This window comes from Jaculus jaculus, chromosome 8, assembly GCF_020740685.1.
Source record: "Jaculus jaculus isolate mJacJac1 chromosome 8, mJacJac1.mat.Y.cur, whole genome shotgun sequence".
NCBI classification, from domain to species: Eukaryota; Metazoa; Chordata; class Mammalia; order Rodentia; family Dipodidae; genus Jaculus; species Jaculus jaculus.
Genome location: NC_059109.1, coordinates 84,890,862 through 84,903,516, shown reverse-complemented (window position 1 = coordinate 84,903,516; position 12,655 = coordinate 84,890,862). Strand labels below are relative to the sequence as shown.

General features: G+C 46.5%; 1 protein-coding gene across 2 annotated transcripts; it reads left to right on the top strand.

Annotated features, from left to right (window-relative positions):
* Positions 1-1,307: 1,307 nt before the first annotated feature.
* Prokr2 (prokineticin receptor 2) lies at positions 1,308-11,751 on the top strand. 2 transcript variants are annotated; one of them, XM_045157669.1, is made up of 3 exons: positions 1,308-1,354; positions 4,716-5,181; positions 9,487-11,751. In XM_045157669.1, exons 2-3 carry the CDS (start codon positions 4,724-4,726, stop codon positions 10,181-10,183), a joined length of 1,155 nt encoding a protein of 384 aa, XP_045013604.1. In that variant the 5' UTR covers positions 1,308-1,354; positions 4,716-4,723; the 3' UTR covers positions 10,184-11,751. The 2 variants fall into 2 exon arrangements, with proteins under 2 accessions (XP_045013604.1, XP_045013603.1); XM_045157668.1 differs by lacking the exon at positions 1,308-1,354 and adding an exon at positions 3,834-4,616.
* The last annotated feature ends 904 nt before the right edge of the window (positions 11,752-12,655 follow it).

Here is a 12,655-nt window from a genome sequence, read left to right as displayed (position 1 = left end):
GCAGGTAATCTGCACAGAAAGCTTAAGTTGCCCCCACAGTGGCTTGCATTCCATCTAACTGGGTTCTCACTAGCCAACACAAAGATTTGCTTTCCCTAAGAGAATAATAAAAGTTCCCAGTTTCCAGATTCTCTTTTAAAAAATGGGAAGGTCTGATGAGATAGAGCCCAGATTCCAACTGACTGGAGTGAAGTTAATGATGGAGGACTCCTTAGACTTTCAGTCTCCTCGGACATCTGAGTTCCAATTCTGTACCTCAGAGCTTCTCCGCCACTAAGGCGCTTGAATGAGCAGCTCCTGAGTTTGGAGGTCACAGAAGGTCACTGGAGCAGCCTGAAGTCAAAGCCTATTGGAAACAAAATGGAGGGGCTTGGAATCTCCATAGCAACCTGAGTGGCTGGGTTGGAGTTGTCTTGAAATAGTATAGGAAAGGGCCGGAGAGATGGGTCTGGGGTTACAGATGCTTACTTGCAACGCCTGATGGCCTGGGTTTGATTCCCCAGTGCCCATGTAAAGCCAGCTACAAGTGGTGGTGCATACATCTGGAGTTCGTTTGCAGTGACAGGAGGCGCTGGTGTGCCCATCCTTTCCCTCTCTCTCTCCCCTCCCCCTTCTCCCTCTCCCTCCCTCCCTCTCTCTCATCTTTCTGCCCTCACTCTCTTCAATCTTCTCTCTCCCCCCTCCAGTAAATATTGAATAAACAAACAGCCAAGGAATATGAGAGGGGCCACACCATAATTTCCAGCTTCCTCCCTTCCCTGAGGCCCTCATGAACTGTGGGGGCATCCCCTGCACCACCTGCTCCAAAAGAAGGATGAGGTTTGCAACCCTGGCTTGCGGAAGGCATGAACTGGGAGCCTGTATTAAAAAGGAAAAAAAAAAAAAACAAAAACACTCTGCACCGGCCGCCTGGGCGGGGAACCACCGCGGCACACGGAGGACACAGTTCAGTATTCAGAATCGCACCGTTGGCACCTGGCTGCTGAAGTCCCATTCAACCGGGGAGCCAGGGTTTGGGAAGCTGGGAGACCGACGGCCCCGAGGTCCCAACCAGGTGCTGGAAGCCCGACTCTGTCTTCGCCCGAGGCAGGGGAGCCAGCGGGGACCCCGGGGCGGAGCCGGGCGCAGGGAGGGGCGTGGAGAGGCGGGGCGCGGGTGAGGGATGCGCCGCGCCGAGCGGGACGCGCGGGAGAAGCGCGCTGGGGACCCACGCCCCCCGCACGCGCGCGCTCGGCGCCTCGGCGCGTGCAGGTCCGCGTCGCACGCCGAGCCCCGCCGCCGGCCCGCGTCCACCCACCGCCGCCCGCGCTCGGCGCCGAGCCCGGGGTGCTCCGGCGAGGAGACGCCGCGGCCGGTAAGTGCGTGCTCCGGGGCCCTGGCCCGGGCCGGGGGCGTCGCCGAGGATCGCGGCCCCGGAGGCCCCTTCTTTCTCCCGGATCCGCCCGGGCTGGCTCGGGGACAGCGCGTCGGGTCCAGAAGATGCCCCGTGGGTCCTCTGGGACGGGACACGGGAACTGCTGACCTTGAGCGCGGGAACTGCCGAGCCCGCAGCCACCCCTGTCCCCGTAGGCTTCTCCCGCGTGGGGTTCCCACTCGCTTCGTGCCCGCTCCGGGGCGGCGCCTCGGGGGACCGCGCGGCCATGCGGGGCGTTTCCAAGGGGAGCGCGCGGGACTCCCGCTGCCTCGCCCAGGGCAGGCTCTGCTTTACTTGAACCTGACAAGCTGAGCGGTGTGCGGCAAGTTGGGGTCTCCCTGCCAACCTTTATCTTGCTACCACTGTCCCGCAGCCCCCACACTTGGAGTGGCTGGCGTGCTGTCGAGATGGGAGAGGAAAGCGGTGCAGGGTTCCTGGGAAGACCCTGTCCCCTCGGAGCCCCGATTCTTCTCCCAGACGCTCAGTGACACCCTCAGACCCCTGCTATGTCTGCGAGCCAGTACTTTAGAGACTTTATTTTCTCCCCATCCTGTGGATATCTTGGAACATCAAGAATATAAAGGACTTCTCAAGCAATAAAGGACAGTCTTTTAGCTCTCCAGGATCTTATATGGCCTGCTACCCCATCCCCATTCTGTTCTTTTTGTTGTTTGTTTGTTTGTTTAGATTTTTCGAAGTAGGGTCTCCTCTAGCCCAGGCTGACCTGGAATTCACAATGTAGTCTCAGGGTGACCTCGAACTCACAGTGATCCTTCTACCTCTGCCTCCTCCCGAGTGCTGGGATTAAAGGGGTGTGCCACCACACCCGGCTTCCCATCTTGTTTTTAATTAAACGTGGTCTTTAGTGCGGCCACCACTTTCAGGGAGGGACCACAAGGTCTGGTTCCTCCTATTAGCGTTGGCTCTGGGTGGGGAACTGGGAGCCTTACAAAAGGGGTCAGGCATAGTCCCTCCCAAAGCCGCGGGGCAGCTTAGGGAGAAATTATTTCTTCCAGGGCAGGGCTTCTTAAACTTTGCATGCATTCAGGACCCCATTTTGCCTGAGGAAATTTTACATGACCCTGGATATATAGGTGTATAAAATAGGTATGCAAATAAAACATTTATTGATAATAAATAATAAATTAATTTTAACGCAGTTCTCTGGTTATATATATCTAATTGTACCATTTATTAAAGATGCAGGCAGAGTTGCATTAATGGGAAGGATGGGCTTATTTTTGCATGAAGAATTAACTCCGCTGATTTTGATACTACCGGGTGTAGAGCACCTTCTGCATTTTTCAGAGCTGATCAATATTTTGATTTTATAGTCATCAGTGCTGACTACACACTTTGCATAAATATGTAGTACAAAATGTCATAACTATTTTTAGGGCCATTTCAGAACTTGTTGGAAATTCTGTCCTACTCTCAAGCCAAATTCATTTAATGAGTTTTTAATGAAATTCAATCAGCCAACTCAACCAACAATTTTTAAAGTCATTTTAACACAATAATATGAAAGATACACTCATTCATTGCTGGGCATGGTGGCACATGCTTGTAATCCCAGCACATAGAAGGTAGAAGCAGGAGTAACAGAAGCTTAAAGTCAGCCTCAGCTACAAGGTGAGTTCAAGACCAGCCTGAGCTTCATGAGACCCTATCTCAAAACTTCAAATAGATATATATTTACGTGCTGAGGAATGATGATATTAAAAGTCCATTTTTTCATCATAAACCATTATGTTCTGTAAGAGCCTAAAGCTTTGTATGTGCAGTAAAAGTGCTGTAGTTTGTGACATACAAGAGTCTCAAATCTGAGCAGATTTTTAGGTAGCACTCGGTGGTGGTGTTCCTGGTGGGATGGCACGCAGTGCAGGTAGCACATGTGTGTTCAGAACCAAGGCTGCAGTGAGTCTCCCAGTACAATGTGTATGCATTATGAATTTTATTTTTAGTTATTTGCGTTGGTTCAGAAACCTTTTTACCATTGCCCAATTTTTTGCAACCTCCACATTCAGTTATGTGACCTACAGTTTTAAGAATTTGGGTTTAGGGGGCTGGGGAAATGGCTTAGCGGTTAAGGTGTTTGCCTGCAAAGCCTAAGGACCCTGGTTTGATTCCCCAGGACCCACGTAAGCCAGATGCACAAGGGGGCTCATGCATCTAGAGTTCATTTGCAGTGGCTAGAGGCCGTAGCATGCCCAGTCTCTATCTGCCTCTTTCTTTCTCTCTGTCTCAAATGAATACATAAATAAAATATTTTTTAAAAAAAAGAATTTGGGTTTCAGTGCTGGAGAAATTGCTCAGTGGTTAAAGGTACTTGCTTGCAAAGCCAAACAGCCTGGTTTCACTTCCCATGTAGAGCCAGGTGCACAAAGTGGCACATACACCTGGAGTTTATGTGCAGTGGCAGGAGGCCCTGGTGCACCCACACTCATATGCATATTCTGCCTCTCTCTCTCTCAAATCTTTTTTTCAAAAAGAATTTGGGCTCTAGAGTTTCTCTCCAAAAGACAAGGGAGCCAGAGAGAGTCCCTCACACTCAAAGCTCCTCCCCAACAGCATCTTGAGTGGGAATCTTAATTCATTTATTCAACAAATTCCTGTTTAGCCCCTGCAGTGTGCCACGGCCTGGACTGGACAGCAGGCCCATGATTTCCAGGAACAGTGCAACTGAGAACATAATTCACTAGCCCAAGATGATTCAGCCTGTCCCTGTGAAACAGATTGGGTGATTTCCAAACCCATGGTTCAGCTAGGTCAGAGGGATTCATGCTCTGCTTTGGAGGAAGCACCCTGATCCTGCTGGATAGATTCAGGGAGCAGCACTGGAAAACTTCCAGAAGACCCCAGGGGCTGTTGAGGGCATGAGGGTGGAGTCAGTTGTTGAACCAACACTGTGCCATGGGAGCAGTGCAGAGGTGCCTACTAGTCTTGGGAGTTTTTTGATCTTACCAAATTAGTGAGTCTCTGCAGAGACCAGTGCCACCCTATGCCCAGGGATGGAGAGCCTAGCTTTCTTGGTCCTGTCTTCTCTCATTTGCACCCTAGGTAGTTCTGTCTGCGGGTGGTCTGGTTGGCCTGTCCCTGGGGAAGTCTGGGGAAATGCTTCCAGATCTACCGCATGATGCCTACTGGCTGTATCTCCTTCCAGACCCTGGAGGGTGTGTCAACTCCCCTAGGATACAAGCAGGTAACTAGGCTCACTGACTTGGTGAGAGCAAAACCTCTGGACCCCAAGCTCAATGTACTGAATCCTCCACAAACCTCCCTTCTACCACTCCTCCCGCAGGCATTACCATGGCTGCCCAGGACAGAAACAATAGCTTTGCACACAACTTTAATCCACCCCCAGACCACGCCTCCTTGCTCCCTTTCAACTTCAGTTATGGTGATTATGACCTCCCTTTGGATGAGGATGAGGACTTGACCAAGACCCGTACCTTCTTCGCAGCCAAGATCATCATTGGAGTGGCACTGGCAGGCATCATGGTTGTCTGTGGCATTGGCAACTTTGTCTTTATTGCTGCCCTCGCCCGCTGTAAGAAGCTGCGCAACCTCACCAACCTCCTTATTGCTAATCTGGCCATATCGGACTTCCTGGTGGCCGTCATCTGCTGCCCCTTTGAAATGGACTATTACGTGGTGCGCCAGCTATCCTGGGAGCATGGTCACGTGCTCTGTGCCTCCGTCAACTATCTGCGTACAGTCTCCCTCTATGTCTCCACCAATGCTCTGCTGGCCATCGCTATAGACAGGTAAGGATGTTGGGCAGGGATGGAGAGCAGGAGCCATCTACACTGCCCTCTTCTCACTTGAGACCCTACAGGCTGGCAGTGATCTGGGCTTGCTGACAGGCTAGAGGAGACTTTGTTTCTCTAGCTGTGTTCCTCCCCCAACTTTGAGCAAGTAGGAGTCTCCTAAATCCCTCAGCTCATCAGGCCCTGAGATACTGCCTCTGCTTCAGATGTAGTCATGTTACATGACAATGAATGACATCAAACACAAAGATAAGAGCAGAAAGTTCAGGCAGCTCCTTAGGAGCTACGGGAATGCTAGCTAGGACAGCTTCTAGTCAAGACAATAGGTACCAAGTTTTTCCTGTGGGCAAATAGAGACACAAAGTATCCCATCACCTGGAAAACTTGTTGGCCTTCTCACCACTCAACCTTCCCACCCTGAGTATCATCTCATTTTTATCATCATATTTTAATAGTGTCTACTATTTAATCATGTCATTTTAAAAAATCATATACTATATTGTTTTGTTTCTGGTGACTTCGTTGTAGAGTTGTTTTTAAAATAAGATAGCAGGACTTGTTTATAGAAAAGAGGGAAGGATATGTTTGCTGGTGCTTTTTTGCATGCACCGGTGTGCTTATTTGCATACATTTGCATGACATATTCCAGAAGTCCTTGCTTTATTATAAACTTAAAGGTAAAACTTATATGGTAGTTAATGACAGATCTTACATATTTCATTTATGTGAACAATTGCAGGCCAGTATCAGATCACCAGTGATTGCTTCAAGGGGACACTTTTGATCACCCTTTGAGCTGTGCTGAGACTCATTTTAATAGTGTGCTTCATTTTTATCCTTTTTATTTCCTTTCAGCTCTTCAATTTCCCCCTTGCTCTGAGTGCTGCTTACTGTTTTCAATCTACCAGTTAATTATTTTTCTGTTATACCAACAAAAGACACAGATGGATGCAGGATGCATATTCCTTTTATAGCATAATACCTGCAGGAAAAGCAATGTCTTTTTTTTAGATTTTCTTTATTTGAAAGAGAGAAAGGCACAGGGAGAAAGAGAATGGGCACACCAGGGCCTCCAGCCACTGCAAACAAACTCCAGATGCATGCACCACCTTGGGCATTTTGCTTATGTGGGTCCTGGGGAATCAAACCGAGGTCCTTTGGCTTTGCAGGCAAATGCCCTAACCACTAAGCTATTTCTTCAGCCCAAGATTTTATTTTTTATTTATTCATTAGAGTCAGAAAGAGAGAATGGGCACACCAGCGCCTCTAGCCACTGCAAATGAATTCCAGATGCATGTGTCACCATGTGCATCTGGCTTATGTGGGACCTGGAGAATCGAACCTGCGTCCTTAGGCTTAGCAGGTATGTGCCTTAACTGCTAAGCCATCTCTCCAGCCCAAAGCAATGTTTTTGAAGCTTTGAGGCTCTCCAGCCCAGAAAGCAGAGTTTATGAAATGCATATTTACCCACTACTGGCACAAAATTCCTCAGGAAAATGACACAAAATACCACTTGACACAATGATCCAGTGTATGATTCCTGAGCCCCAATGCCTGTGTCTCCTGAATGGTAATAGCCTTAAGCTGAGCTCTAGAAATCTGCCTTTTTATCCAATTCCTTGAGTGATTCTATTATTTGCTAAAGTGAGAGGGATCACCATTCTCTGCTCTTTTCCCATTGTAACCTTTGCGTTGTTTTTAGGATACTGGACTTTCTCGGGAACAAGTAAATTCCCTTTTCACCTCAACCACTTGCCCCAGGCCCCTGCCCAGCTCCATCAGTAGTGCTAACACTCTCCCTGTGACCCAAGCAGGAAAGTTGTGGTCATTCTCTGCCTTTCTTCCTGCCCTGACCCACTGCCCTATCCCTTGTATTCCACACTAACTAAATCTTGGTATCTGTCCCTCCAGCCTTGTCACATAGATCATGACTCGAATCATGATTCTCTTCTCCCCTGTCTTTTGCTCCCTGGGGCTCTTGACTATCCCCTGAAGCTTACAATCATCTGTATGAGCCATCCTGGTATCACCATTGGTAGCTCTTCCCAAGATACTTCTGAAATTGCTTCTTAAATTTCCAGAAGTCCCAATGTACACAGAATACAAAGGACTGTGAATTCAGTAGAGTAGGCAGAATAACATCACTCTCCCCCAAAGGTGAATACATTCAAATCCCCAGAACCTGTGACTATTCCAAATTACACGCTAAAGGAATCAAAGTAACAGCTAGAATTAAGGTTGCTAATCAGGTGATCTTAAAATATGGCAATTACACTGGATGATTTGGGTGGGGCTAATGTAGTCACAGAAGTATCTTATGACACTCTGAAGATAGCAGAGACTGTCAGAGTGAGTCGTGTGAGAAAGATGTCACTGGCCTTTGCTGGCTTTGAACAAGGAAGAGACTGTGAGCCAAGAAATATATCCATGTCTGGCAAAGGTAAAAACCAAACACACACATACAAACAACACACTCTACACTAAGACTCCCCGCTCAGAGCTTCCAGAAAGGACTACTACCCTGCTGGCACCTTGATTTTATCCATTGGAAACCATATTGGATCTTTGCTTTCCAAAACTAATAATAATTTGTGTTATTTCATACTGTGTTTATTGTAATTTGTTGAGGTTGAATGTTCACTTGTCTCACTCTCCATCCCTGTGACACTTGTCTAGCCAGCCAAGTCAGTGCAGGTTCATATGATATAGCAGGTCACAGCCACTGTCCTCAATGTGCTTAGGCAGGGAGCTCCCAGTAGTTGAGACAGATCTAGCTTGATCCTCAGTAGTCAAAATGCTGTAGCTGGGAAAGCCATGCTTCCATGAGCTTTCCTGATGGAACTCCATGAGCTAGAACCATGAGCAAGCAGGGATAGGAAAGCAAAAATGGTGGAAATATTGCAAGGGACAGAAAACAGTATCATGGAGGAAGATCATCTTTGTCAAGTCAGAGACTTGGGAAGGTGATCCAAGAATCTGTTACAAAGAAAAGATAAATTGGTAGTTTCCTGCTCTTGGCCCGATGTGACTCAAGCTGTGGGTTTGGATCACGTGGTGGTGTCCAGCATGGATTAGTTCCTTACCTAGCCCTCATGCCTCTTACTTTTCTCCTCCTTTCCCCACCACAGGATATCAAAACACCTAAATAGCTGTCATTACATCTCTCTAGAAAGAAGGCATGCAACCCACACAGATGAGTTCTTTTTCCATAGAGTTATGGCCTCTTCTTTTTATTTATTTTTTTGGGGGGAGGAGTGGGTTTTCAAGGTAGGGTTTTGCTCTAGCCCAGGCTGACCTGGAATTCATGATGTAGTCTCGGTGTGGCCTCAAACTCACAGTGATCCACCTACCTCAGCCTTGCAAGTTCTGGGATTAAAGGTGTGCACCACCAAGCCCAGCCTTTTTAAATTTTTTATTTACTTGTATATGGTATGTGTTGTGTGTATGTGCATGTGTGTGAACTCTTGCTACTGCCAACACCAAACGCTTTTTGGCATCTGGCTTGTGTGGGTGACAAGAACTGTAACAGCTGAGTCATCTTCCCAGTCCTTCCCCGTTTTTTTCTGATCAGTGTGGTTCATTGAAAAGAACAAAGGTAAAGCCTTATAGTGTCAAGGTAACTTCACATGCACCCTCTCGTTTGAGTGTAAAATGGCATAGGGAGTTGGGTATAAAAGCTTTGTGTAAGGAGCCTCTATTCTGGTATCTATAGGACACATGAATGAATTAGACTGTCCCATAATACAGGATGACATCTAGTAGGAGGAGAAGAAAGCCCATGTCTACTGCCTGAAAAAGGTCCTCTTGGAGGGGCACAGCTCTTTATACACCTTAAATCATGAGATATTTGAAATGAAGAGCTTTGATGACAGTATTATATTCTGGACAGAATGACAAGCTTGAAACCCAAAGGAGTGTAATAATTTATGACAGGTCACATGCATCCATTGAAAGCTCTTCACACATTTCCAAAGCTTGCGTATGTAATGTTCATAGCCACCTTTCAAGTACTATTTTATCCCAGGTTGAATTGGGAAACCAAATCTCAAAGAGAGGGTGATTCATCCTTGATCCCTAAGCCAGGCAGAGGGAAGCCAGGATTTATTTAACCTGTTTAAAAGAAATCCTGTGTTATTTCCTTATGTCACTCCACTACTACAAATGCCAAATGATGTTACTACTACAAGCTGGAACCAGTTCATTCTGGGACATGGGTATATAGGGATTCGTTGTGCCAGTCTGTGGGCTCAGAACAACCATGATTCCAAGTATGTTATCATCATTGCCTTCCTCTCCCTCCAGATACCTTGCCATTGTCCACCCCTTGAAACCACGGATGAACTATCAGACAGCCTCCTTCCTGATCGCATTGGTCTGGGTTGTGTCCATTCTCATTGCCATCCCATCTGCCTACTTCACCACAGAAACCACCCTTGTTATTGTCAAGAGCCAGGAGAAGATCTTCTGTGGCCAGGTCTGGCCAGTAGACCAGCAGCTCTACTACAAGTCCTACTTCCTGTTCATCTTTGGCCTTGAGTTCGTGGGTCCTGTGGTCACCATGACCCTGTGCTATGCCAGGATCTCCCAGGAGCTCTGGTTCAAAGCAGTCCCTGGGTTCCAGACGGAGCAGATCCGCAAGCGACTGCGCTGCCGTCGGAGGACAGTCTTGGTGCTCATGTGTATCCTGACGGCCTACGTGCTGTGCTGGGCACCCTTCTACGGTTTCTCCATTGTGCGTGACTTCTTCCCCTCCGTGTTTGTAAAGGAGAAGCACTTCCTCACCGCCTTCTACATGGTTGAGTGCATCGCCATGAGCAACAGCATGATTAACACCGTGTGTTTTGTGACCGTCAGGAACAACACCATGAAGTGCTTCAAGAAGGCTCTGTTGCTCCCCTGGCATCCTTCTCCCCATGGGAGCAAGTCCAGCGCTGACCTTGACCTCAAAACCAGCGGGATGCCTGCCACTGAAGAGGTGGATTGTATCCGGCTAAAGTGACCTGCTGTTGTCTCACAATTGAAAACCCAAATCCAGTACTCAGAGCACCATGCACTATCAAGTTCACAAGATGTATGGGAAAAGACAACTGTGTTCATGCCATTCTGCCCTTAAGTACATGACTGCTTTAAGTCATTCCATGCACTGAAGCGAGAGGCAAGTCACAGCAGCATCTGATGACACTAGACATAACAGGTGGTACCTGAAGTGGACTGAACGCCTTTTGTCCACAAACCACACCAAGGGATGACTTGAGGACTAGAGACGCTGACATTTACTGATTTCTTGCTGTGTGGGTAAACATTTGAAGACTAAACAAAATGGCAGAAGCTGCTGGTGATATCAAGCAAGATCTACTATCCAGATAGTTAGAAAGAAGTCCTGCGTGGCTAGCCAGACTCATACTCCGTGTTCTCATCATCTGTACCTTGACTGCATGGGATGTTAAAGGCAATGGAATATGGCATCACAGTAGAAATGTAAGGATGAGTCCATCAGGACAGAGCCTACAGCCTGATATGAAGAGAGTTCATGTACACAATTGATCATGCAATTCCTACTATCTTCTGAGATTTTTCTGTTTGTTTTTTGAGGTAGGGTCTCACTCTAACCCAGGCTGACTTGGAACTCACTATGTAGTCTCAGCATGGCTTGAACTCATGGTGATCTTCCTACCTCTGCCTCCCAAGTGCTAGGATTAAAGGTGTGCACCACCACACCCAGCCTTCCTGAGATACTTTCTAGGATTCCGGCTGTCTGAAAAGTTTTTTGGTTTTTGTTTTGTTTTGTTTGTTCGTTTCAGCAAGACCAGCCTGATCAAGTTATCTTCAGTGGTATAATTTCAAAGGAAAGAACCAAAAGATGTCTTTACCACTGAGGATTCATTATACTGAGTCACAGTATATCCAGTACGGGATCGTTCATTGTGAAGGATCTCAGGGACTCTGGGGTCAAGGAAGAAGGGGACAGAAAAAGAGACAGTGGTTGACACTGGTAATGGACATAATCTGTATGGCCATTTGCTAAAATTTGGACTACTTTCTAGAATATACTTTCTCTTACAAAAGGAGCTCTACTTGGAATCCAAAGTCCTGAATTCAAGTCAACTCTAGGGGCTCACATGACATAGATATTCCCTGTCAGTGTGTCTTAGTTTTGCTTTAATGAAATGGAGATAATGAACACATTTGCTCTGCCTGCCTTGGAACCACTGGGAGAGCCCACTGAGGTCATGATATGTGAACATGCTTTTCCATTCTAACATGCTGAGAATGACTAAGTGATACTGAGTAGCTTGTTGAAGGGAGTTTGGAGAAGTCATCCACTGTGGTGTATCATGGTTTATCATCACCTTTCATGCTTGTTATTTGGACCAAAGACCCAGAACTCATTTTAAGGTAGCACATCTGCACAGGAACATAAAGGCATTGCTGCCCCAGGGTATAATTAGGAAAATACAATTCCTAGACTTGCAGCCTCTGTATGGTCTTAGAAGTGTTGACAGTCTTCCTGGCATGTCATCAGCATACCCCAGGGCTACATAAACATGATTTCTGAATCCATTTGAATTGTTATGTATGTTTATGCATCTTCATTTCTTCCTGAGTCGTTGTGAAGCATAAACTGAACAAATGGTACATGGTTAAATATTTAACCATCCACATTTGGTCAACTTAACTTTCTGTAAAGAAGAAACTGTTCAGTTGTTTGTTTTTAAAAATTCTTCAACAAAGGAGTTTCAACCAATGTTTTTTCTATCACACCCAGAAGACTCAACTTCATTCCATTCATTGTACCTTCAGAAAATGCAGATTCAGAGCTGGGCAGGGTGGCTCACACCTGTAATCCCAGCACTTGGGAGACTGAGACAGGATGATTGTGAGTTTGAGGCTAGCCTGAATTAGTGAAATGACCACTTCTACATCACAAGAAACAAAACTTATGGTATAGACACTGATAAATTGCCCATGCTGCAGTAAATAATTCCCATCCATGCTCATGCAGGCAACCTTAATTAAACTCAGTGGGCCACAGACAAAAAAGACATAAAAATATGATGAGAACTAGTTGGGAAGAAGGGACCTAGTAGAAGCAAGAGGGGGATAAGAAGAAAATGGAGTAAATATGAACAAAATACATTGTATGCATGAAACTGTCAAAAAACAAATGAAATACACAAGAGAAAAAAGAATGAAAATACAAGTTCTGTTGTGTGTGGTGGTACACACCTATAATCTTAGTTCTTAGGAAGTTAAGGCAGGAGAATTAAGAGTTAGAGGTCAGCATACATGTGTATATACTACAAGCAAACAAAAGAAAGGTATTTTTTTAAAAAAATTTTGTTTACTTTTATTTATTTATTTGACAGTGACAGACAGAGAGAGGAAGAGGCAGAGAGAGAGAGACAGAGAGAGAGAGAGAGAATGGACATGCCAGGGCTTCCAGCCTCTGCAAACGATCTCCAGACACGTG

Coding starts and splice junctions, on each gene's coding strand:
- Prokr2 (XM_045157668.1), top strand. CDS start 4,529: ATGCTTCCAGATCTACCGCATGATGCCTACTGGCTGTATCTCCTTCCA. Junction 4,617..4,715: donor CTCCCCTAGGATACAAGCAG/GTAACTAGGCTC, acceptor CTCCTCCCGCAG/GCATTACCATGGCTGCCCAG. Junction 5,182..9,486: donor CTGGCCATCGCTATAGACAG/GTAAGGATGTTG, acceptor CTCTCCCTCCAG/ATACCTTGCCATTGTCCACC.